This window comes from Nanorana parkeri, unplaced genomic scaffold, assembly GCF_000935625.1.
Source record: "Nanorana parkeri isolate BGI_ZX_2015 unplaced genomic scaffold, ASM93562v1 scaffold3, whole genome shotgun sequence".
NCBI lineage: Eukaryota > Metazoa > Chordata > Amphibia > Anura > Dicroglossidae > Nanorana > Nanorana parkeri.
Window position 1 is genome coordinate 4,417,056 of NW_017306271.1, and position 27,652 is coordinate 4,444,707.

At 43.4% G+C, this 27,652-nt stretch overlaps 1 protein-coding gene across 1 annotated transcript; it reads right to left on the reverse strand.

The window, feature by feature from the left end:
- Positions 1–1,833: 1,833 nt before the first annotated feature.
- Positions 1,834–26,134, reverse strand: BRI3 (brain protein I3). Its single transcript, XM_018565111.1, has 3 exons — positions 25,936–26,134; positions 14,854–14,959; positions 1,834–2,322 (listed from the first exon to the last, which is right to left on the reverse strand). The coding sequence occupies exons 1-3, from the start codon at positions 26,132–26,134 to the stop codon at positions 2,190–2,192; spliced, it is 438 nt and encodes a 145-aa protein (XP_018420613.1). The 3' UTR covers positions 1,834–2,189.
- Between the last annotated feature and the right edge of the window lie 1,518 nt (positions 26,135–27,652).

Genomic DNA, 27,652 nt, shown 5'->3' on the forward strand with positions numbered 1-27,652 from the left:
AGCTCATGCTCCCTGCTGACTGGAGAGCTCTATCTCTGACTCGGTAATAGGGATGTCAGACCTCCACAAAAGGGAGCACTTTTCCACCCTGCAGCATGCTGGCAGGGTACTATCTTTTCTATTCCTTCGACTGTCCAGGCACAGGCCAGGAAACAAAGTACAATTGGGCTTTCAATTCTTATACCTCCAGGATACTTCAGATATTTCCCACTGCATTAGCATTTTAGGAATAATGAGGGTGACACTACTGTATTATGTTATCACATATGCGTGGCTCAAGGGTGGCAGTATATAATCCTTCCTGATACTCGACAGGTATAACGATCATTACTTCTAAAATCTTTAGTCCTGAGAAGTGGCTTCTACACCGACCTTTCTCCTAACATTGTGGACAGATCCTTTATAAATGACAACTTTTATTTATCTTTTTTGGTCACTTAAAAAAGGAGAACTATGAGGCGAGTGAAAAGCACTCAGCTTCATAGTTCGAGCCGACGTGTGACAATGAAATTGTCACACGCCCCTGAACTGCAATAGCTCCTTCTAACTCCCAAATTACACTCTGGCACTTGCCTCACTGCTCCTGCTCTACGGCCTGCAGGGCTCTGCACGATGCTGTAGCTGTTTGTTTTCCGTTCAAGTGCCTTATTGCAGGGCTTGCATGCCCCACTTCCATTCTTTTTGTAATCTTTTATGTGAAAAAACTGACAAAAACCAAATAAAATCTTTGTGAAATAAATTGTCACACGTCAGCTCAATAGATCGGGAAGTGAGCGAACACATACCGTCGCTCACTTCTCGATCCTGTGCCTGCAGAGAGCCGTGACTGTCACTCACGGCTCCCTGCAGGGATTCCCCCCTGCCCTGTCTGATCCTCCAGCGCTGACTGGCGGAACGGACGGGTGAGGAGGCGGGTACAGCTGGCTCTGCCTCTAGATAGGCAGAGCCAGCTGTCACTCACGCAGCTGGGTGGATCCAGACAGTATTGTCGGGATCCGTCTCGGCTGCGGCATCTCAGCATACCGCGAGCTTTAGGTGACGGGAGGACGCTAGTTTGTGTCCTCCCGTTACCCTTAGGAGAACTATGGGGAAAAGCCCTAACCCCATAGTTCTCCTTTAAGAAAAGCTGGATGCCTGGCTCCACACTAACCTGCCTACTTTAATACTTTGAGCTATTGCATGCTGATCAGGACTGCAAACTTTTGTGGTAAGCATATTTGTTCCACAAAGGATCAAAATCAAAGCCAGATAACAAATATTTCCAGATTCCTGCATTGTCTCTGTGCCACCTATATCTTTTATTGCCTTTCTTACCATTATTTTCCATAACAGTAGACACATGTGGTCTGTTATAGGTTTCCAGTGGCTTTCTTCAACTTTCTTATTAAAATGGCTGCCCTACTTTGCTCCCCCCCATTTCCAATTAGGAAACTGCCCTATTCAAAATTGCCATTAAAGTCAATAAAGTGGAAACCCCCAAACCCTTACTACAGCAAAAGCCCCACGCTGCTGGACCCAGCCTCAAATGAGCCAACCGGTCCTTCACACATCCACTCCGGTCATTCAAGTGCCACCAGTGGTGCACATACCACACGCAAGACACCAATTTAATAATTCACAATGAGCATCTAAATTCTACAAAGGCATTTGGTTCAGCAGTAATGTTACTGGCTCTTAATGAATCTATAAGCTGCTTTCTTAGAAGGCTACAGAGGTTGTCAAAATGGCTTTGCCAAAGGGAGTAATAATGGGAGCACTTTAGACCATAATAAGAAAGAGAATGCAGCTGCATAATAGACCATTTGTTCATCTTAATGAGGACATAAACTTTTCTTTCACAGTGCTGTATCGTTTTACTATAAAATTACAGTTTTTCAAAGACATCTTACAGAGAAAAAGAAAAGGTATGACACAAATGTACACAGAACTAGGTGAACACGGGCGAAGGGAACCTAATCTTCAAATGACATCTGCCAAGGGTTGGGACGGGATATTGGTACAGTCTCTGAAGGCACTGGTGTCTGGAAGCAGTAAACTTCCATGTGTCTCTATGGCACAGAGTCGCCCCCCCCTCTATTCAGACTGATCATACACCCAGAAACAAGATGCTATTTAATTATAGAGAAGGATTGTGCATTGAAAGGAGTTTAAGAAGTGCAGGATAAAGAATGCTGCCTTGGTTTGTCTTCTTAACCAAACGTGGCACCGCAGTTGGGGCATCTTCGCTGCCTCAAGGCAAGACAGAACAGGATCCCAATTGGGAAAAAAAAGATGGCGCAGAAGATACCCAGGCAGGTAAAGGAGTCTTCCAAAACACCAACCCTGAAAAAAAAAAAAAAAAAAACCATGTTAATAGGTTCTAGAAATTACAATCTAGGCTGCGAAATGAAGGAAGGAAACATTTATGGTCAAATGTAAATGAAACAAATGCGATACAGAGGAGGTCATATTACACATATTACACATACTATACTTCATCTACATACCCAATACTCCCAAAGTTACATACTTGGACTCATTCTGCCTAAGCCAACAAAACAGCTTCTCCAATCCTCATATTGGGGCTGTCAGGGTGTGTTGGTAAATTCATTATTGGTGTCAGCAAGGTAGACATATAGTTCTAACAGGGGTGGAGTCATGGATCTCCATATCAGGCCCAGTTAAGGGCTTAACAATAGAATAGCTGAAAGAAGCGATCATGAAGGGGGCTTAAATCTATGGCCACTTCAGAAGGCAGAACTTCCCACCCAGCAGGTAATCCGACACCTTCTGAGGTGATTGACCAAAGCGCTAGAGCCTGTCCTACATCCCAATAAATTGGGTAGCTGGAATTATGAACGTTGTATTCATCTGGGAGAGTATCCAAGGACGCAGTTTTTACAAATTTCCGCCGTTCTCCCGCCAGGAGAACAAACAATACTGCCCAATGGTAACTTTCTTCTCCTATTTTATATTATGTCACTTGCTTTATTTTTTTTCACTTTTGTAAATATTTCTCATGCACTGCCCACCTAGGGATATTAAAACTATAAAATTAATAATGGCCTTCTGTGTACTAAACTACGAATTCATACTCCTAGAAAGATTGGCCATTGTTACTGGTGTCTGTACGCTCGGTTGTGAATTTACTGTTAATCTGTATGAAACTGCGTCGTGTGATTACAGATTGCATGCAGATTAGTGTCAGTGTGCACAAGTTAACCAATCTGCTAGACAGGGATCCGGGTGTGTGTATATGGTTTCCTAGCAAACCAGTCAGCGGACAAACTGCAATTGGTGGCAGACTACTGCGAGTCGTGCGTCTGAAAAGTGGTAACACAAAGCTTCTAGCTTGTAGGATAGCTTGAGGAATCACAGAAGTATATGGTAATCACTTGAATGCATGTAAAATTTGTATTGGTGTGTTTAGCAAGCTATGTGCGAGTCGCCCTCCAGTGGCACGCAGCGGTATTAAACGTTGTGACAATTCTTTCACAAAAAAGTATTTTATGAGCCCAAGTTAAGCGCCCTCCTGCACCAAATGAAGACCCTGCCCTGGTTAGAAAGTCGCTGCGGGTGGGCAGAGTCAAATTCAGGTTTAATAGTGTATAAATTAATGCAGAGCTGCATTCGTGTCTTTTATATTTGGTCGGAGTTCAGCTTTGGATCCCAGACACCATTTTAAAAATGTGCTTGGAAAGGAGTACAAAGCGGGACATGGAATGCATTTGAAGCCATGCTGTATCTGCCCATGTACACAAGCCCCAAGGGTGGCCAGAGATGGCAGATGTCTTCAATAACATGCCAACCTGCAAACATTTACAGCATACGTACGGTACACCTCCACAGGATGATGCTGAAAGCTCAGTGAAAAGACCAATTGTACAAATGTGGCTAGGCAAAGAAATCATCCTTTACATATAATTATCCAGGACTTTTACCCTACTGCGTTTCCCTTATGTCTGGACCTCGGGGTAGAAACATAGAAGGATCCCTATAGAACCCAGTAAAAGAAGACCATCTCATCTGACCATTTACATGTTTGGCAGACCAAAATCTGATCATTCAGTACTAGATGTATTAAGCCTATAGGCATCCTGTACCGAGAGGAATGTGGAGCCTCTCCCAAGCAACAAAAACTGCCAATCCCTCTTTAATAAAGACATTCTGAAGATTTGCAGACTCTTTTGAAGAGTAGCTATATACACAGAATGTCTGACAACTGTCAGCACATGTACACAACACTGTCTACAGTTGTCCCATTGAACCAAATATGCACAGTAATGAAAAGCTGCCGATTTTCTGTCCCGTCTAAAGGTGCCCACACACCTGCCGATTATTGTACTATAATCACGGGTGATCCCGCGATTGTACGAAAATCGGCAGCTACATGGGCAGCGTGCGGCCGCATCTACTGTACAGTCGCACGACTTGCGTATGATTTTAGACAGGTTGGTAGCGTGCCCGGAAGACGAAAGCCGCAAGCGCACACTGCCCGCTCAGCATTGCAATCATCGGCAAGCCCTCTCCTCAGCGGGGAGGGCTTGCGATGATCGCAAGTATGATCTGCCTGTCCAAGATGGCAGGTCGTACGAAATTTTAATGATCTTACAACCATCGCACAATGAAAGTCGGCCAGCTTTACAAGGTTGGTCAGACAGCTTGATTTACAACATTAACAGGTGAAACTGCTCCTCTTTCTCAATGACATTTTTCCACCCGGCTTTTATATGGGCACTAAGGTTCTTGGGGAAAATGAACATTCACAAACAGAGAACATTGCAGAGGGTGGCAAAGCAAAACACAAACCTGAAATCTTCCTGCGATACAAAAACACGGTAACATGCAGTCACACCCTAACTTTCCACTCTTGGTTTCCTAAAAAGCAATGTGTGAATACCACCCCTCATCTCAGACCACAGAAACCACATTATATGAGGTAAACATACAGAAAAACGATACAATGTTCAGAACAAATACGCAGTCATGAGAAAAACTGCAACAAATATGAAAGATAATGTTTATCTGCACAATTATCTTCAGTCAAACAAATGCCTACAGATAAGAGGTGATAGACTTCAATAAGACACAGGGAAATGCTTTTCAATCATTTAACAAAAATATCAAATGATGCGATGGTGCACTATGGGAAAATGAAGTTCACCTTTGAGAAAAAAAGAAAAGAAAACAAGGGGTTGCACGGGGAGAGAAAACACAATGGGTCAACAATTACCAGCTGCAGCAATGTGCAACCAAAACCACAGTGAAGTCTATAATATGCTGCGCTTGGTGTATAAAGTGAAGGAATAAATCAATTAACTGTGTCACCTGTAAAACAACTGTGTATCATATATCAATAAATGACCGTGGATAAATACATGTGTGTATTTAGGGTGAGCCTTTTGAAAAAGTCGAGTACGACGAAACGCGTCAAGGACAAAAGGATAGTATTGGCTCCGTCTCTCACACATCATCGTGCTTATACGGCAAAGTTCTTACCATTTAAACGCTTTCATTCTTCAAATCTTGTAAGTGCAGAAATAACTTTGTGTATAATAAATGTTTTAAATCGCTGCACTTGAATTTTTTCCTCTTCTTCTTCGTTTAATTTTTCTCCCCTGCCATCTGGATAAACCCCGGTGGACAGATATTGCGCCTGTGCGGTACATGAGGGGGTTAACCGGAGGGGAAGGAAGGATGTTGTTTGCTCCACCTGGTCTTTCGGATCCAGAGTAAGGAAACAGATGAGAGAAGACAACCAGAAAAGATCGGTGAAGGGACCCTCTCATAAGCGACTTCTTCAGCGCAGATCCCAGGATAAAATTAGGAGAGATGAGTACCATTATTCCTCACACGCTACTGCTCGCAAGTCGGGGTGACATAGATGATTGGTCAATTGACCTTCTCCGACAGTAAAATCGACCTGATGACTTATTTGCGGTGTCAGGACATTAAATGGACTTGCCGATCTTTGCTCATTGATCAGATTGGAATGATACCCCAGATGTAGGATCATATTTTGACACTAACTCCCCTGGGAGATTTCTGACGGTTAGATCAAGGCATTGAACAGCTGAGTGGTGCAACAGGAAAGCTCCCTCTCATTTGGTTTCTCCATATTTGTTTGTTTTTCATACTGTTTATATTCACAAGCTTATAAGCTACATAAAAAAAATCTTCATTATCACAAGGTTACACTACAATTGTCCCAAACACTAGGGGTATGTTTACCTTAGGGATGCACAGATACTTTTCGAGTACCAGTGCAGATACTTGGCATTTCCATGAGAACTACCATGGTTGCAGTGGTTGCAGCTGGGACCGGGCTCTGGCACTCCACCACTGTCCTGAAATCATTAGTCTGTATTGTTTTAGAAAAACTGTCACTTGACAATAAACAAAAATGTATCAGTACTCGTATTTGTAAGTACCAGTACTCGTACTCGCAAAACTGGTATCTGTGCATCCCTTTATATATATTTATAAAAACAAAATCGTACATGAAAACAGAGATGTACAAATCCCAAGAGCTCCGTGTCTCCTTACAAATGACAGCTGCCTCCTAATTTTTGAATTTTTCTCTAGTCTAGTCTAGTCTTGGAGCTCAAAGGTATCGGTACATGTACTCGTACTTGTACCGAGTACTGTACTTGGTATCTGTGCAACCCTAGTTTACCTCCAAACTATTGGAGGAAACAACACTCAGTCACATCTGATATTAACACTAGAGAAGATTTGCACATTAAGTAAGGTGTAAGAGATCACACAGGCTTTTCGGTAAATAATTCACGTTCAGAAGGAATCACTTTATCAATTCATCTAATAATCAACAATGGAAGAGAACACATGTATTTATCCACAGTCATTTATTGATATGTGAGACACAGTTGTTTTACAGGTGACACAGTTAATTTATTTATTCCTTTACTTTATACACCAAGTGCAGCATATTATAGACTTCACTGAAGTTCACCTTTGACCTCAGATGCTGGTATTGCCCCTTTTAGCAGAAATGACTTTTTGCAGGCGTTTTGATTTACACGTGAGACTTCACGTCAACTCCATGGTGACATTTCTGACCACTCCTACAATGCTTCAGCTGCAAGATGTTTTTGGGTCTGCATGCATGAGCGGCCCAATTCAAATCCCCCCCACAATATTTCGATAAGTTGGCTCTGACTAGGCCCACCCATATCCCTCCATGTTTATGGGTGATTCCTTGGAGAATTTGCTAGTGTGCTTCGAATTATTATCATACTTAAAGATCCATTTTCAGTTCAACTTCCAGACAGATGGCCTTACCTTCTCATCAAGCACACTTTGGTATAATGCAGAATTAACAGTCGACTAGATGACTGAGAGATGCTCAATGTTGCCCGCTATATACCGAGAGCGCCACAGCCCAGACAGATCCCTACAATACTGTCGAAATCCACCCAGGTGCCTGATTGACAGCGGGCTCTGCCTATCTAGCGGCAGAACTAGCTGTGCCCACCCCCTCCCCTGTCCGTTCCTCCGCTCAGTGCTGGATGATCAGGGAGGGGGATCCTTGTGGGGAGCGGTGACAGACAGTCACTGCTCTCTGCAGGGAGATGATCAGGAAGTGAGCGATACACGTAACGTTATGTGTTCGTTCACTTCCCGATCTATAGAGCCGACCTGTAAATGTTTAATTGTCACACGTCGGCTCCAACTATGAGGATGAGTGAAAATCACTCGCGTCATAGTTCTCCTTTAAGGACTTGCCTTAAATGACGCCCCTTGATCCGATTATCTGCTTTCCAGTCGTTTTCAGGAGTCCCTCCAGCGCTGGTGCCAGTCTCTGATTCAGCGTTGATTGCCGTGTCCCACGGTGTCTGTGCCTGTGCACGTTGCTAGGCTGCATGCACTGACTTACACTCTCTCCTCTTCTCCCGGCCGAAGATCTCTACTGTGCATGTGCCCGCCTTCATGGCCGCTCGAGAATCTTCAGATCTTCGGACAGGAGCGAGCGAGCGAGCAGCGCAGACAGGCAAGTAATAACCTGTTTGGTAAATTTTTTTATTTTTTAAATGTTTTTGCATTTATCTACTGCTTGCTAGTAGTAGATATATGCAAAAAAAAAAAAGAAAGTTGAAGCAGCAAAGCAATTAGAACACTTCCACCACCATGTTTCCACGTTGTAATGAGGTTTTTCTTCTGAAATGCTTTCTTCAGTTTTTACCATACATGTCAACAGTTATTGAGGCCAAACAACTCTGATTCATCAGTCCACAGCAAGTTGTTCCAGAAGGTCTGCTCTTTGCCTATATGTTAAATGGAAAGCTATATTCTTGATCTACTGTTCTTTTTGGGCAGTGAAGGCTTCTTCTTAACGCACCTCTCATGTAGTTTGAATTGATGTAACCACTTTCTAATTGTAGATGCATGCACTTTGTCCCCAAATGTTTGGACATTTCACAATAAAACGTTGGTGTTCTTGGAGACTTCTGCCTCGTGCAGTGCCGTCAGTCTCTCTTTCTGAACATGCTTAAAGAAGGAAAGAACAAAGTGATGAGCTCATACTGCACCGCTGCTTCTAAATGTCCAACTACTAGCATGGCTGTAGTCTGATCACCAAACTAGATCAGCTAACTGCAGTTTTGAAGAATTAAACTCACAGGCCGACAATACTCTCCGGTAGGGGCATCCAAGATTATTTTTATTTTTTTTATCTTGCTAAAAAGGAACCTTGCGTCTGAGAAGTATTTAGGGGTCAATTTATAAAACAAAATAAAATCTGGTGCACACACAAATCAATTTAGAACTGGCTTTCAAAGTAAGGTGCACATGCAAGGGCTTTCCACAGTGCAAACACAAAAACATTTCCCAGCACACTTACCAGCTAGCCTGAAAAAACATCACAATGATAGCTGAAGACCCCAGTGTGATGTGCTGAGCTTCAGGTGCCTTTAAGAAGGGATGGGCTACCTCCATAATACCTGCACTCATATTATCAATTGCTATATATGCTCCAAAATGTAGGCTCTCATAGATTAGAGTTAGGACCACACTACACAGAGGGGCTTGGACGAGGCAGTGCGACTTCCACATATTTCGCAAACATTGCGCTACTAAAACCTCTGTTTTTAACGCATATTGTTAGACCAGGGATGGCCAAACTCCAGCCCTGCAGCTGTGGTGAAACTACACATCCCATGATGCATCTTTCTCCGGGAGTCATATCTGTGGCTGTGAGAATCTTGCAAAGCCTCATGGGATTCGTAGTTCTACCACAGCTGGAGGGCCGCAGTTTGGACATCTCTCTGTTAGACAGTGTAAATAGTTGGGGTTTTTTGCATGCTAGTTGGTAAGTGCGCTGCAAAATATTTGTGTTTGATTTAAAAACAAAAACCGCAAAGTCATTCACCTTGCAAATCTGTGAAAGTTTGTTATGTGCGAACAGAGGCAAAAACAACATTCTTATATTTTTCCGGTCAAATGTAATGTAAAGTAGTACTGAAATATGGCAACTAGATGGAGCTGAAGAGCCACCATCTAGTGGCCATAATGTGGTATTACATTACATTCAACCTTAAAATACAAAAAAACAGTATACAGTAGAATGCTTGTAAAACATTAATTCTGTGCAAATAGAGGCAAAAAATTAGATTTACAGGGGAAATGGCTCGGTGAATTGCTTATAAATAGAACCAATTGACCTCCACTGCCAAAAATGATAGTTTCTCTCTATTAAGGTGTTCTGACCACTTGCTCCACAATTGTACCAGTCGGAGTACTGGAACCAAAGACAGCCAGGCAAAATATTTAAACATTTTCAGAAAGGAGGTCGGAAATTGCAGCCTTCTCTCATAAACAGGTTTCTTTTTACAATATATTTTTCCATTTCTCATTTTGGAACTATAAATACACAGTATGTGTAAAAACTCAGAGAGAGGCAGATGCAGCCATTTACATAGACCAATTAGGAATCTTCGGTCATCCCTCATGTAGCAGAAAATGAATTTGGTTGATTGCTGGGAAATACTGCACCCAGCATATCAGCATTATTTTCTGACTGCCTTGCAATCACAGACTGTCACAACTGAAGCTGCATGTTAATCTGCGTCATAACTGAAGCATAGTGCATATTAAATGGTCACGTACACGGTTCCTGAAATATCAGCTGCACATTTACTTCCTCTTCCACGAGTGTAAAATACTTCAGCAGAGTTTTGGGCAAGTGTTCTTGCCAAAGGAAATCAGAAGTTCATTGTGCATACTGAGTAAATTCCAGAGCACCAAGCCAACGTTCTCAGAAGCACAACGGCAGCCTGTTCACACTGAAAGCCTTTACCAGCATTGAGCAGATACCTGAAGCACTGGCAGATTGCTTGGACAAGTGCGGACAAGTGCAACTGCATTGTCCTAAATTGGGCCTGGACACACTACAGTGCTGGGCCTGAGGATATTTTAAAAACCGCACATATGCAGTCCTCTCCTCAAGCTTATCCACCTCCCACAGTAATTCCCCTAAATGATTGAAGAACAAAAGGGTAATCGCAAATGTTTAATGCCCATCTCTGGGTAAAAAGAAATACCCCCCACCATTGTTTTTTTACCCTTTGACTCATATACTCCCTTAATTCTACCATCCATGTCCCTTGCCGGTGCCATTTTTCAGGGGCGGGGGGGGGCAGTAATGTGCTAGTGCCGCCAGGTCCCCGTTTGCTGATGTCATCCCCACCAATGGACATACAATATGAAGTGTCCCACCATGCAGGCAGTGATGTGGGCAACTGAGGAAGCACTTTACCTCCTGTACACAGAAAAAGAGAGAGGACTTAGATCAGGGGATCATGCAACTGTGGATTTAGGCGAGTAAAATGGCCATTGACGTAGATTGTTTGGTTGTTTGGTTGTTTTTTTTGCTCTTGGAGCGATTAGTTAGATGGGGCTGGGAAGTTTGGCAGCAGCCTGGCAATAGCATTTTTAACACTACAAAAATAAATAAAAACGCACACACAACAAAGGACAATTTGCTCTATCCCTTTCTCTGCCACTGGCATATCACTGTGCACATTGGGACCATTATTCATAGTTAAAAGGATTGTTAAACCCTTGCGTATTTTTGCATATATACTATGCTAGCAAGCAGTAGATACATGCAGAAACATTAAAAAAAAAAAAAAAAAGTTCACAAAAAGGGTTAAAAAAAAAAAAAACTTACCTCCGTCTCCGCCGCGCACTCCCGTCCGAAGATCTGAAGATTCTCGGGCGGCCGCAAAGGATCATGGGGCGGGCGCATGTGCAGTTCAGATCTTCGGCCAGGAGAAGGAGAGACACAGGGTAGGTCAATGGAGGCAGCCTGCACCTCCACAGACTGCGTGGGACAGGAAGAGAGAGGAATCAGCGCTGGATCGGAGACTGGCACCAGCGCTGGAGGGACTCCTGAAAGCTACTGGAAAGAAGAAGGTGATCAGATCAAGAGGCATCATTTAAAGGTAAGTCCACACACCAGCATTGGGGGAGGGGGGAAATTTGCCTTTAATGTCACTTTGATGCTAAAAGGGTTTTACCGCATTGCCTATAGACAAATTTGGGTGACAAAGTTTGTTGCCGTCTCATTGCATTCACAGTTTTAAGGCTCGATATGTTTGGCATCCATGTATGTGATAAAACGTCATCATTTATATTTTCAGAATACAAAAATAAATGCAAAATCAAAATAAATACAAACTCCACTAGTCTATGCACGACAGTGTTCAGACCCATCCAACCCGTTTCGTCAACAGCGTCGTCATCAGGAACGGTGTGCACACAACCGGGGTTCTGACTCGCACAAGACCCCAATTAACTAAGAAGTCACATATCATTTGGTGAGTGGCGGTCCATAAGGGTCAGGAGTTTCATCTCACGGAGGAGTTTATTTTGGTGGAAGTTCACAAGATCATTTACATTTTGAAGTGGAACGATTCACGATATAGGGACATTTTTATATGGGACTACCTTCTATTAAGCCCGTGACACACTGCACGCAAAGCCGTGCAGAGCGAAGCAAAGCTGTCTGGCACGCAGCTTTGCGTGCAGTGTGTGAGCTGAGTGCAGCCAGATGATTGACCGCACCTTCAGGTAATCAGCTTGTGTGTAAAAACCAGCCAGAAGCCGCAGCCTGACGCGCGGGTTTATATGCGCGAGCCGATTGGCTGAAGCTGAAATGTTTCATTTCGGCATGCTCTGCTTCGCTTGCAGTGTGTCACAGCCTTTATACAAAAAAAGTTTTCACATGTTTTTCGATCTAGATGTGCTGTGAATGTGGATTTTGTTCACAGCTTTTATTTCACACTACTTATTGTTCACATGCACCTGGGTGGTGAGCCATTTTCAGGGGTTATTATTATAACAACAATTTAAGGTTCTGATGTTTTTAGCGCTGTATTTAGGGAAATTGTCTTTATATACTTTAAAAAGGAGAATTATGAGGCGAGTGATTTTCACTCAGCCTCATAATCTGAGCCGACATGCGACAATGAAACGGTCACAGGTCGGCTCAGTAGATCGGGAAGTAACCGAACACATACCGTCGCTCGCTCACTTCTCGATCTATCCCTCCAGAGAGCGTGACAGTCACTCACTGCTCCCTGCAGGGATTCCCCCTCCCCTGTCCGATTCTCCAGCGCTGACTGGCAGAACGGACGGGGGAGGTGGCGGGCACAGCTGGCTCTGCCTCTGGATAGGCAGAGCCAGCTGTCAATCCCGCAGCTGGGTGGATCTTGACAGCAATGTCCGGATCTGTCCCAGCTGCGGCGTCTCAGTATACCGCGAGCTATACTGAGCTTGGGGTGACGGGAGAACGCTAGTTTGTGTCCTCCCGTTACCCTTAGGAGAACTATGGGGAAAAGCCCTGACCCCATAGTTCTCGTTAAAGGTATTTATACAACTGTTTCCGGGTAGTCACGTGTTTTTTTTCTGGAGGTAGTACAGGTTTTGTATTTACTTACATCTTTTACATTTTACCAAAAACATTGGGTATGATATGGTTTTTAAAATGTGGGCACTAAAATTAATTTCAATGCATTTTTTACTAAAAATGTGGGTTTGATAAAACAGTTGCACAAATATCGTGGACATTGCAATTGCCACTATTTTCTTCTGCAGGGTCTCCGCTATCAGAAAATATATAATTCTTGAGGGTTAATTAATGTTTAGGCCTAAAATGTGCATTTCAACATGTGTGCAAAAAATAAATAAATATTGCAACAAATGGCTCTGGCAGGAAAGGGTAAAATGTATAAAAAAAAAATTGCACTTGTGGAAAGTCCTATAAATACTAGAAAAACATAATTAAGAGGGCCTAAACATGGTCAGTGCCGGGAACACTGTAAAAATTAACATTAAGGAAGTAATTTCCAAGTGATCACATGACCCTAGTTTTGCTTTCTGAGAGACAATAGTTGGTTACTGTTTAGCCTCAGCAGCCTGACATGATAGACTAGTCACATGATGGGGGGGAAAAAAAAAAAGGAACATGACCTCTTCCTCCTCTCCTATATTACATCATGTCATGTGACCACAGATACATTTTACAGCATCATCTGTTAGAAGACGTGACTGCTGCACAGATACATTCTTCACATGACAAGAAGCTCAGAAAATGCTTGATGTGAGAAACAAATTAAATGTAAAAATGTTTTTTGGTTTTTTTTAAGAGGAATTATGTTTTTAAGCAAATGTAAACTCCAAATGTTATATAGTTCAGCTTACTTAGATATGTTGGCTGCATTTTTTTTTTTTTTACACTTCATTTCCACCTGGTGTTCCGGCCAGTAACAGACTTCCTATCTTAGGGAATCTACACTCGCTCCTCCACTGTATCTATGGAGGATCCTTGGACAGCAGCACCGTCACTCTGAAGAAGGTAGTGTAAGATGTACTAGATTTAGAGCAGGAATGCACACAATTTTTTGTGTTAAGATCTACTTTTCAAATGACGAGCTACATGAGATCTACCAACGAAAAAAAAACCTCCCTCGCGCTCTGTCTTTCCTGGCTTGCTCATCCTCCTCCTGGCCGTCTCTCCCCGCTCTCTCTCCTGGCTGACCTTGCAAACAGTGCAGGGCAACAGGCTGTGTAAACGAATATTCTTTGATGTAATACATAGCACTTCAACCACCACTATACACCAGAAAGGTGTCAGGGAGCTTGGCTCAGCAGGCTCAGGCTAAAAGGTAATCATGTGTGCACAGCTAAATAAATATACCAAAATGAATAAAGGGGCCGCCATCACACCCTTCGTGACCTACCAGCATCAGCTTTGAGAGCTACTGGTAGATCATGATCTACCTAAATGGACACCCCTGATTTTGATGGACGTACACATCGATCACTAATAGGGATGCACCGATACCGGTATTTTGGTACCGAGTACAGATAAAAAAAATGTCGGTACTCGCCGATACCAATTACCGAGTAACGGAAGTCCCATTTAGGAAGCCAGGTTGCGTGTAATGACTCGTATGGGTATGGGCCCACTTTTCCAGTATTGGAGCAGTCCACACACTAACACAAGGCACAGCCACTAATATTTCAGATTGTGTTCAGGTCTATTAGCATTCAGCACATTTATGTATTGTACCCACGTTCAGATACTGACAGGATTCATTCTATAAAAGCAGAGAGGACGATTATGTGCACCAAGAAGAGAAAAATTAGTGCTTAATTGACTAAAAATAGAATTGCAAATTCTATGGCTATTGTACTTTGTTCTATTCCTTGTTAGCCAAAAAAAAAAACATATTCAACCTGTGATTGGCTGACATGAGTCAACACATCACTGCTCATTGCTGCATGTGGTTCAGTACCATTTAGCACCCATCACATTATATACCGTTAAACATTTTTTTCCAATAGAATCACCTGCATGCCGGACACCCTCCAACCACCACCACAGAGGTTGTTGCCGCTGGCTGTTGGATGATAGTGTAAGTGCTGGGGTACGTAGTTTGTGCTGGTGCAATGTATCCTGAGAAGGAACAAAATACAATTGTAAGAACAAAAAGAAAAACCCAATCCAAAACAATGGCATTTTTTTTTAGTCCTGCAATCCTCGAGATAAATTGAAACAATTTTAGTTTGACCCAAAGCCCTTGTAGAAAAAAAGTTCTGTCTACTTAGCAGTCCGTTAGCACTGAAACCGACAATGGAGGCCAGCTGGTCCCACGATAGGTGGGGTCAGTGAATGGTCCATCTACTCTAAAAAGTAGGGTTGCACAGATACTTTTCGAGTACCAGTGCAGATACTTGGCATTTTCATGAGAACTACCAGGGTTGCAGAGGTTGCAGCTGGGACCTGGCTCTGGCACTCCACCACTGTCCTGAAATCATTAGTCAGTATTGTTTTAGAAAAACTGTCACATGACAATAAACAAAAATGTATCAGTACTCGTACTTGTAAGTACTCGGCAAGTACCAGTACTCGCAAAACTAGTATCTGTGCATCCCTTTATTTATAAAAACAAAATCGTACATTAAAACAGAGATGTACAAATCCCAGGAGCTCTGTGTGCACCTTACAAATGACAGCTGCCTCCTAATTTTTGAATTTTTCTCTAGTGTAGTCTTGGAGCTCAAAAGTACTTGTACCGAGTACTGTACTTGGTATCTGTGCAACCCTACTAAAAAGGTATAGGTAAACCTCCTGCTCCTACCCTTGGACTAACTAAGATTGCTGTCCCATCAGGGAGCAGGAGTAGCCATTGCCACTGTAGTCATTACAAGGACACCATACACTACTGCTACCCACAGCAATAATTATTATACCTTACCCTACACCAACTACTAAAATGTAAAGAACAACTCCTAGTCAAACATAAAATAACAGTGTCTGCATGCACATAGTCCTTATTCAGCAGTGAATGGGGGTTAGGGCAGAACAAAACAGGATGATGGAGCATTTCTTCAAACAGAAATGGCAAAAATAAAAGATGAAGCCGGTAAACATGTGTGGTTGATACCAGGATCATGGGAGTTTAGCAACACATAAAATAACACAAAGTTCTTACAATAAGTTTGCAACTGTTCTACCATAGAACAGCATTGGCGGTATCATCCATAGAGAGAATGCACATGTCCGATTCTAGGATCATCAAAAGACATGTCCATGGTTGACTGAAAGCTAAGGGGGCTGAGAATGGTATGGGATGGAAAAAAAGTAAATATACACAAAATGCACATACACAAGTATGCCTGCAAATTATGCAAGTAAGCTCGTCTCTGAATATAAGTTTGGGGCATTTTATTTTTATTCTCCTGAATACCGCTCTAAAATATGGATTTGAATGCCAAAATCTGAAATAGAGCTGCATTTGCCCATGTGCATGAGGCCTTAGGTGGAAAAAATTCATTTTGTTTGTTTATGTGTCTTTTCAGAAACCTATTAGTTATAGAGCAGGTTTCTAGGTATGAGGAAGTCCCAAGGCCGTCATTAGAGAGTAGCGGAAGGACATTATTTTGTGTATTTTTCCGTATCCGGTGTAGAGGGAAGAGAAACTCGATTTTTGGTGAACGGCCTTAGATTCAGAAACACAACGTGTCAGGTCTTATAGTGAACATTTTTTTTCCATTCTTTCACAGATCTTTGGTTCCAGAAACCCATAGATTCTGCAACAATGTAGGAGGTAAGACGTCAGTCTTATACTGAAACTTCCATGAAGTACTTGGCTGCAAAATGGGCAAACACTAGAAAATATGGTCTTTTGTCCACTGACTCAATACTTCCTCCAGAAACCTCACCCTCCGACTGCACAAAACACACCTGGGTGTTCTATACTTCAAACACAGGGCTCAATGGCTAGGACATTACAGTGACACTAAACTCAGAAGTTAAATCTTAAAAATACAGTCAAGTACCCTAAATATTAGCACAAATGTATCTTATTTGTGGATCACTCAGCTGTAAATCTTCAAATCTCTGAATTGGTGCTGACACTGTCCTTCCTTCTGGGTGGGGCTACTTTTGTTCCCAATGGTCCCTGTGTGTGTTGTAAAGTAGCCACCGCTCCAAGCTCCCTCCTGTGATGGACTACAATCTCATGTTTAGTTTACTAATTTGTATGGAGATTGTAATCCATCACGGGAGTGAGCTGACAGTGTCAGCACCGATTCAGAGATGATTTGAGGCTTTACAGCCGAGTGATACACAAATAAGATACATTTTAATATTCAAGATTTAACCCCCGTGTTTAAAAGAGGTCTACATAAAGAGAAAGTGTATCTGGTAAACACAAATATTGGGGTATTAAAACACCCCTTAGGGCTCCCCCTAAACCCCCTGCTAAAAACAGTAAGCCTAGCTCTAAAGCCCAATTAATGGCAATGGGGAAAATAGCAAATAAAGCATTGCTTCGTATTCTTCCATAAAATGAACATACCCAGGACTGTAACTGACAGAGAATGGCAGAGCGGCTATAGAAGGACAACTTTGTATACAAGTTTTCTTTGGAGACGGATGCTAATATTTAAAAGCAATCAACTGCTGTAAACAGTTGACCCTATTAAGCAATGAGCAAACAGTTAAATATTAACCTAGCAAACAATGTAAACACAATACTGTTAAAACAGTAGCAGTTTGTACTAGACTGCAAGAGAAACGCAAGCCTTGGTGTAAAGTCAGACAAGAGCCCCCCAATTATTTGTTATTATTGACTGAATATTCTTTTAAAGGAGGAATGGTTTGGGGGTCAAACTATATTTTTTTTTTTAAAGTATTTTTTTTAGTAGTAAAGTAATGGTTTTAGATTATTCCTAGAATCTTTGTTTGACAAATAAACATTTAAACACATGAACAAAAAAAAGGATTCCCCCAAGCACTACAGGTCAGCTAATGAGACTGCAGAGCAGCTTGCTCCAACTGTCTGGGTAGAACCTTAGATTCAAATACATAATCAGGGATGACTCACTGCTCTGACGTCTCATTAAAAAAAAAAAAAAAAGAAGGAGAACTATGGGGTCAGTGTATTTCCCCATAGTTCTCCTAAGGGTCACGGGAGGACAAACTAGCATCCTCCCGTGACCCAAAGCTCAGTATACCGCGAGCTACAGCTCGCGGTATACCGAGACCACCACAGCCAGGACGGATCACGACATTACTGTCGAGATCCACGCAGCTGCGTGATTGACAGCTGGCTCTGTCTATCTAGAGGCAGAGCCAGCTGTACCCACCCCCTCCCCCGTCCGTTCAGCCAGTCAGCGCTGGAGGATCGGACAGGGGAGGGGGGAATCCCTGCAGGGAGCCGTGAGTGACAGTCGCGGCTCTCTGCAGGGACATGATCGAGAAGTGAGCGAGCGACGGTATGTGTTCGCCCACTTCCCGATCTATTGAGCCGACGTGTGACAGTTTCATTATCACACGACGGCTCCAACTATGAGTTATTTTCACTCCACTCATAGTTCTCCTTTAAACATTGGGCTCTTTCTGCGTGAATGCAATGCCAACATTTGTTAAAAGACTAGAGCTCCACCTGCTACCTGGAGAGAAGACTAGTTAATACAATATATACACTTGCCATAACATTATGACCACTGAGAGGCGACGTACATAACATTGATTATCTCGTTACAATGGCACCTGGAAGTGGCTGGGATATATTAGGCACCAAGTGAACATTTTGTCCCTGAAGTTGATGTGTTGGAAGCAGAAAAAAAAAAATTGGGCAAGCATAAGGATTTTGAGTGACTTCGACAAGGGCCAAATTGTGATGGCTAGATGACTGGGTCAAAGCAACTCCTAAACTGCAGCTTCTGCAGGATGTTCCCGGTCTGCAGTGGTGAGGACCAGAAAAGTAGTCCAAGGAAGGAAAACCGGTGGCAGGGTCATGGATGGCCAAGGCTCATTGGTGCATGTGTGGAGTGAAGGCTGGCCGGGTAGTCGCATTAAATAAAATACTGTTGCTCAAGTTACTGAAAACACTGGTTTCCTATAGAAAGGTGTCTGAACACAATGCAGTGCAGTTTGTTGGGTATGGAGCTACGTAGCCGCAGACCGGTCAGGGTGCCCAAGCTGACCCGTGTCAACCTCCAAAACTACGTACTATGGACACGTGAGCACCAGAACTGGACCACGGAGCAATGAAAGAAGTTGGCCTATTCTGAGGTATCAGTTTTTCTTTTACATCATGTGGATGGCTGGGTGTTGCTTACCTGGGGATGGCACCAGAATGTGCAATCTCACCTTTGGATGGCCTATTATGCAAAAGTCATGAACAACGTGACCAAAATGTGTCAAATCACAAAAACCTGAGTGCATGGGATGTGGAGCTAGCTTGTTTAACCTCTTGCCGTCCGCCCGTAGTAAAAAAACGGACGGACGGCACTGCCACATCTGCGGGTTGCCGTCTCCAGACGGCAATTTTTTTTCTGCTCGCCCATTTTCAGCATGTCCATAGCTATTAATCTTTGATTCTTGATTTTTACAATCCCATAAAATGGGAGGGACAAAGCTAATCGCAGATTCTTCACAGGTACACACGCCAGGTTTATGGCAGGTCTAAGATCATGTCAAGAAAAAATGAAAAACACGTCAGCATACCTTGAGCTGTCGTCATGATCATATGACAGGTGACAAAGCTCACATGCCACAAGAGATAAACATCTGGAAACCACGGTTTAAAAAAAGAAAAAAGAAAAAAAAAAAAAAAAAAAGTTAACAAATGTTCTCTAGTAAACGTTTACCGATTTAAAAGGAGAACTATGGGGTTGTCTTTTCCCCATAGTTCTCCTTAGGGTAACGGGAGGACACAAACTAGCGTCCTCCCGTCACCCTAGGCTCAGTATACCGCAGAAAGCCGTGACAGGATCGAGAGATGAGCGAACACCGGTATGTGTTCGCTCACTTCCCGATCTACTGAGCCAACCTGTGACAGTCCATTGAAAAGCACTCATCTCATAGTTCTCCTTTAATCCCACATTCAACGAGCCGGCGGAGCCTTCTTTATATGCAAATGTTACTGCAACTCATCAGTCTAACAGGAAGGATACTGAGAAGTAATTGGGACTGTATGAAAGGGTCATCTTTAAGATATTTCCCATTTATTTAAAAAAAACATAGGACCTCCAAAATCAGACTTCTTGATTAGCTAGCTAGCTAGCCCCATAAACTACTCCCCCCCCCCACAATTCTTTTTTCCAGATTTCAATGGGGATATGGGGACGACAACTGGCTGCTCAGGATTTAAACACTGATTTGTGGGGAGGCAAGAGTGGCGTCAATGACTCCCCTAAATTCCAATTGCTTTTGTTTTTTAAAGGGGTATAAGAGAGCACAGACGTGGACACATTAATATGGAATTCAAGAGCCGGTCTGTCCAATCCAAAAGCCAGCAGGATTTTCTTTTAGAAGCTAGCTCCATTGACAATAACTAGATAAAACATCAAAAGCAAGGTGCCAACTGTCTGTTTCAAGCGCCTGGGATTTATTTAGCCCTAAAAAAAAGGTATCACACTGGAGAAGCATGGACAAGGTAGAAACAGGCACCCTAATGAACTATAAGAAAAAGTATTTTCAGTGGGCATTCATCTTTTAGGAAACATTGAGGGGAATTTATCAAAACGGGAGCAGACAAAATCTGGAGTAGCTGTGCATGACAACCAATCAGCTTCTCTCTTTCATTTTCAAACCTTAGCTGAACAAACTGAAGAGAAGCTGATTGGTTGCTTTGGGCAACTGCTCCAGATTTTGATAAATTGCCCCCATTGTTTCCATGTATAGTTTCTTGCTATGGGCTTGTTCACATCATGTCCGTTATACTGTATTTTTCTGGACATCAACATACTTGTTCACACAACTGTATTCTATGTGACCTGTTAACACTATACGTGTGCAGAAAAGCGCAGCTCAACGAACGTGGTATGAACAAACCCTTTATCTATAATGGGGCGGCCATATTTTTTTATAATACATGAGCAGGCTTTTCGTTATACTGGCGACTTGCTGATCTCCAGTCGAAGTCCAGCTGATCAGGTTAGGTCCTCTTCCCCTTTTCCCTGAAGCAGAGGAGGGCAGTCTTGATCGTCTTATTGAGATTTGCTTATCTCTAGTGTAGTATATCAACTGACTAATAAATACAAACACCTTTAAGAAATATTTCTTAGGGCCCATTCACACCACATCATCACCAGACCAGACCAGATTGTTTCCGGACCCAAAAAGCATCCCAATGTATCCTTATGCTATTTCTGGCCTCTGTTCACACCAGCGCAGTCCATTCCAGACCAGACCAGAATAATACTGCATATTTCATTGTGTCTGGAATGCACTGGAACTGCGGGCAGGTTCACACCATTTTACGGACCAAAGAAATGAACACTGCCCTTGCACACAAGAATGTAGCCAACAGCACACCTATGGAAAAAAAAAAAACAGGATCTAACCATTAAAAAACACCTCATTAAAAAACACCCTTGTGGAAGTGATTTTCCTTCCTGGAGCAATCAATACATTTTATTTATGGACGAGCAGCAACAAAACAATTGGAAAACTCCCTATTGAGAAAAAGGGACTAACCATTGCTGACATTTTACCAGCATAAAAACCTTTCATATTCTAAGCCCTACACACGTTTTTTCATAAAAAAAAAAAAAAAAGCACAGACGTGTTTTCCATGCACTGCAGTATATTTTGCTGCGTTTTAATAGACCTGAACAAGCCAGAACACATGGCAAAACGCATTTTTATACATACAAAAGGGCACATTTTGCTTTCCTCATTTGGGGTGCATTACCAATGAATGGCACCACGAGTGTGACGCGTGTCCACGTGCATAGCACGTGTGAATGGGGCCTAAGGCCTTCTTTGCTTGTGATCTTGTGAGAGCCCCAAGTACAAACTGGAGTCAAGACAACAGAATATAGAGCTAGTTCAAAAGACAAAATACCATAAAATAGTCAGCTAATGACCAGATCACATGATCTGGCTGTCCTCCTCCCTATTCCCGAGTTGCAGCCTAGGAGTGATCATTGCAGAGGTTCATGCTTGTAACAGGATGTGGTCACATGACCCTGGGATGACATTTGCTCAGCAAAATACTCAATCAACATGACAAAGAACTCACCAGATTGGCACCTCTCCCATTGCCTATAGAGCCTTTTTTCTCAACTGGGGGGACGTGACCCAAAAGTGGGTCGCGACCCCCCGTTCAGTGGGTCATCGTATACCTTCCAATGTTCTAGGCGAGAGGCTCCTCAGCCTACCGTGTGTTCCATTGCAGTGCGACTTAGGTCGCGACTTTATGACCGAGGACAAATGCGGATCCTGGGGTTAAACAGGTTGGGAACCACTGCTATAGATGACTGACAAGTTGGTGCGTCCCTAACTTTTATAAAACTTTAGTTCACATACTGTGTGCATATTCCTAAATGCGGGTTATAAAACCAGCAGTAAATTGAAGTCTTTTTTAATCTCTAGCCATCCTACCCCAATCAGTGTGCCTTACCCTACTACATTACTGCCATGTCAAGCAAGAATTCTCAGCCCCAATCTGGGTAACAGTTCCCATGGGCTGTAATACACATTGAAGGTTTGCTCACCACCGCATATGTAGGGTGTGAACAGGTAAAATAGAGCTTGCTGCTCTGCTCTTGGAACGCGCTTGGTGTGAACTAGCCCTTAGGCCTTGTTCACACCAAGTGCATTCCAGGAGCAGAGCAGTTCCAGACCGGATCAAAACTGCATCCAATGTATTCCAATGGTTTTTTGGGCTCAGGTTCACACCGCAGCATTCAGTTCCAGAGCATGTAAAAAAAACTGCAGCAAGCCATATTTTACCTGCTCTGGAACGCATCAAAATGCGCGTTCCACATGCAAATGCACTGGAACGCGCTGAAAGCCCATTTTAAAAACTAAAAGTGTTTTTTTTTTTCAAAACCGGCCCTGAACACAGCAAAACACACTGCACTGCGTGTGCAGAAACTCATGCAGATCTGGTCTGCATAGGTGTGAATAAGCCCTAAGGGCTTGTTCACACCAAGTGCGGAGCAGATGGAGAGCAGAGCAGTTAGACGCATCAAAAATACATTTAATGTATTCCAATGGTATTTTGGGCTGTAGTTCACACCAGCGCATTCAGTTCCAGTGCATGTGGAAAAACTGCAGCATGCCCTATTTTTCTGCTCTGGAACGCACCAAAATGCATGCAAACGCATAAAAAACACATGCAAACACCCTGGAACGCACTGAAAGCCCATTTTAGGCAACAACAAAAAAATGGTCTGGAACACGGCAAAACACACTGCACGTGCAGAAACTCATGCAGATCAGGTCCGGATTTGGTGTGAACAAGCCCTTAGGCTTGCTATGGTCTTCTTCAAGCACTGTTAAATACAGTTGTGGTTAAGAGTATTTTTTGTATCACGACACGTAGGGAGTCATGAGGGGCACGTAGATTGGGCCCCAGCTTAAAGGAGAACTATGTGGTGAGTGCTTTTCACTCAACTCACAGTTCTAGCCGACCTGTGACAATGACACTGTCACAGGTCGGCTCAGTAGATCGGCAGGTGAGCGAACACATACCGGCGTTTAGACTTAAAAAAACGCAACATCAGGATGCCCTCACTGGGTGAGAAGAAGCAGCACCACTGCTCAACATTGGAATTTGCATAATAATGTCCCTTGGTTTCAAGGCTCCGGAGCTTCTCTAAAAAGACTCTAAAACCTCATAAAAGGCACCTCTCCAGGCCTGCAAGCCCAACTCCACCTACATCTGATTTTTAGGTATGAATAGAGAGCAGAATGTTTCCCTACTGGAGAAAAAAAAAAAAATAGTCCACCCTCCTGGGGAGTGTTTGTATGGTGTATCTGTTATATGCACAATAATGTGTGGATTGAAGTTAGGAGATCTATGGAGTGCAGCTTCTGTTTGTACCAATGTTAGTACAGGTAAAAGCGCACCTTTTCTTTGCCGCCACCAGAAAGACCTTCATGGCTCACACACGGAAATGGAGTGGGGAGTGTTTGTGGAGTGCTGTTGACCCTTCGGACCCATGTTTCATGTTCATTTAGGATAAGACATTGTCACATCCCACCCTCCCACTTTCCAAAAACATGGGGGTTCTTCTGCCCACAGGCTTCTGCTTGGATATGGCATGGCAGCACCTGGCTCCAGCCGCATCATCCATTCAAAGGAACTCTGAATGAACAGACTACCAGTCCCAGATCTGATGAGATCTCAATGGAATACGAATGCAGTGAAGTCATCACACTCGTAGTCCACTGATTGCTTCCTGCAGTCCCATAACCGAAGATCTGTATCCTTGGTATGGACCTGGTGCTGGAGGAATAGTCTGCAGGATTCTGAGCATTGCACCCACAATCCACTGATTGAATCAGCAATGCTGTACTGGCTCCAATGCAAAAAAATTTACCAAAGCACATTTTTTCTTTCATCGATGCGTGTAAATGAAATGATTTTGTTTTCCAAACGATGAATTATTCTTTAAAGTTACCCATCGTTTTCTATGCAAGCATCACTTGGCAGTGCCCCCCACCCATCAAACTGATGTCTATATGTATGCAGAATGCTCTTCTCTAAAATGTGATCGAGACATCTATATCTTAATAGCCCCACGTACAAACTTTTCAAGTCTGATCTGTCGGTACCTACAAGTTCCTGTTAGTTTCCAGACTGAACTAAAAGTTTTACAGTTACTGATTGTATGGATGAAATACATAGACAGACGCAGTAGACCAGGGGTGGGCAACTCCGGTCCTCCAGCTGTTGTGGAACTACAAGTCTCATGAGGCATTGCAAGACTGACAGTCTGGGATTTGTAGAGTTGCCCACCAGTGCATTAGACAATGAAGGGAATTTAACAAAACTGTAGCAACCAATCAGCTCCTATCTTTCATTTTCAAAGCTTAACTGAATAAACTTGAGAGAAGCTGATTGGTTACTATGAGCAACTGCTCCAGATTCGGTCTGCTCCAGCTTTGATACGTTCCCCCCAATGTGTCCAGACCTGAAGCCAGCTGGAAGACAGAACTAGCCAAGGAGTCATGTGTTCCTTCACGGCAGCAGAAAGGGACACACTATACCTTATGTGGCTAATATGATTTTTTTTCCCCTGTACATACAGTAACACACACACACACACACACACACACACACCTCTCTTCCTGGTTCTCTAGCACTTTACTAATTGTCTACTTGTGATGTTCAGGAATTAATGTCAGCTGCCATCCAGATACCACCCATGCCCGTAGGGTAGGGGTATGGAGGAGGTTGGCAGACAGTCTGAACTCCATTTTAAAAAGTGCCCCAACCTTTTCCACGCTAGAATCAATCCAATCAAATTCATTACACGTAGCCCACATTCACACCTGAGCGATTTTAAAGTGCATCAACGGTCAACACTCCATGTTATTCTACTGTGTCTGTTCACATCTGATTGACGTGCTGTCACTCCGTGCTCAGAAAAAGTACAGGAACACCTATGAGGAATGATCGCCGTTTATGGCCCCAATAGACATCAGTGAGAGCGTCTGACAAATGCGCAATTTCACGCCTTACAACCATCTCCAAGTAATTAACGTGTTCCACTGGAGAATGCAAAAAACCCACAACAGCCATTTCAATGGGCCGCCCTACACACCACAAAGACAATTCGGAACTTTCTGCAGCTTCAAGCATTTTTTTAACCGTGTGCTTGCCGCTCATCTTGAAAGTGCACACAAATCGCTGCATTTTGCGTGCGTTCACATGCTACACTACAGGTCTAATTTAATTGATATCTCTCCCTCTCTCCATAAACACACACACACACACACATATTATACACTATAAAATTATTATGTATATATATAAACACACACAACTATCTCTATAAAAACACCCACATATATTATTATACAGACACACACATACACACACACACACACTTCCTGGTTGTCTAGCACCGTGTATACTTGTGATGTTCAGGTCGTAGTGTCAGTGCCATGCAGATACCCACCTGTGCCCGTGGGGTAGGGGTATGGAGGGGGTTGGTAGACGGTCTGAGCTGCAGTCTGGGGGGCTCCAGGAATAGTTCCATAGTTGGCTTGCTGCCCATAGTCGTACCCCCCTTGTACAGGCGGGCTGTAGGCTGGGGGACGGTCCTGTAGAAGCGGCTTTGGCGCCACGGCTTCTTCCACGTAGGGCTTGGCATCCATGCCTTCTTCCAGTGAGCTGTATACAGCAATGTGTAGGTCGCTCAGTCCGGACTATACACCGACAGGTGATCCCTCCACTGCCGGCCACTACACACAGCCAGGTGTCCTTCCTCTTCTTCCTCCCTGTAATGTGCTGTGTGCGTCCAGTCACAAGACTCGGGTCATGTGACCAATCCCCACTGCATGACTCTCCCCGTCAGGAAGCTCCTGTTAAAGGCGCAGCGCACAACAGCTGCCTTCTTCCTCGGCTTCCACCGTGTTGGAGGGGAGAGGAGAGGGTTAATGGTCGCTCACCCGGGATCAAAGTGTCAGGGTAGTGTGCTGTATGTACACACAGAGCTATAATGGGGTATATAATTATATAATTATTCTACAACGAGGAAACGGCACCGTTTAGGAGGAAAATAAAGTGTTAGAAATTTCAAATAAAAGTGAAACATAAAACCAAGAACTGATACCAAAGAGCATGCAATTAGTTTAAAGAATATCTAAAGACCGACTTTTTTTTTAATGTTTGGTAAGAGTACGTTATAGTAAAATTCCCTTTTCTTTAATGTCTGTAGCCCATTGGGCAGGTTTCCTTTAACTTCTTGTCTGGGAGACACAACAGGAAGTAAGAGACAATCCCTGGAACTCAGAAAGAGTGTCACAGATACTCTTTAGAAATCTGTACATGTCAGTAAAGTGAATCAGAATCTGTCACAACTCTGACAGAAATGTGGCAAGCATCTCTCCGGGAAGTGTCGGAGTTTTAGGAGTTGGATAGCGACGGAAACATGAAATATCAGTTCTGGGGGAACTTCACTCCCCCTTTACAATTTGTTATTTTCCTCTCATCTGGTCGGCTGGGTTGTCCTCAAAAAACATACTCACGCGGCCAGCAAATACACAAATACAACATTCTCTCGTATAAGGCAGCACGTGGGGTCCCACACCGCCATCTTCATTCTGACGTCATCATGTCTCTTCCAGGTTCTTGCAGCCGCCCCCTGATGATGCCCCACGGTGTATCCAGGGCCAGGCTGTCTCTGCTGCCCCAATGCCAGGTCCTCAATGCGCCCCCCTGTATGCAGGCTGCATAAAAGAGATATCTCCGACATCGCTGAGATCACTTGTACAAAACAAGCGGTGGCTTCTCTGCTTTACATTATTTGCCCGGCGCCCGGAACTGCATCTCCCGGGGCATAGGGAGATAGGAATTCTACACCCCTTCTGCCCCAATACTCCCTGCTGCCCCGAGGCTGGGCCTCAGTTGGCCTTGCTGGGAATCCGGCCCTGGGTGTATTATTGGAAAACTCTGGTGTGACCAACGCATAGGGGAGCACTTGACCTTATACTTTCATGCAGCTGGTGTCCCCAGCATTGTCATCTAGTTCCACACCTGACAGGACAAACGTTGAACTAATCTTGTAATCTCCTTTCCCTAGATAATAAAAGCTTTCCAACCTAAAACAAAAACCTTATCTATACTAGTATCCTCCATATTATCTTGGTTACTTTTCTTCTAGACCTTCCCCT

Coding starts and splice junctions, on each gene's coding strand:
- BRI3 (XM_018565111.1), bottom strand. CDS start 26,134: ATGGATGCCAAGCCCTACGTGGAAGAAGCCGTGGCGCCAAAGCCGCTT. Junction 14,960..25,935: donor CCCCTACCCCACGGGCACAG/GTGGGTATCTGC, acceptor GTTCCTTCTCAG/GATACATTGCACCAGCACAA. Junction 2,323..14,853: donor GGAGGGTGTCCGGCATGCAG/GTGATTCTATTG, acceptor TTTTTTTTTCAG/GGTTGGTGTTTTGGAAGACT.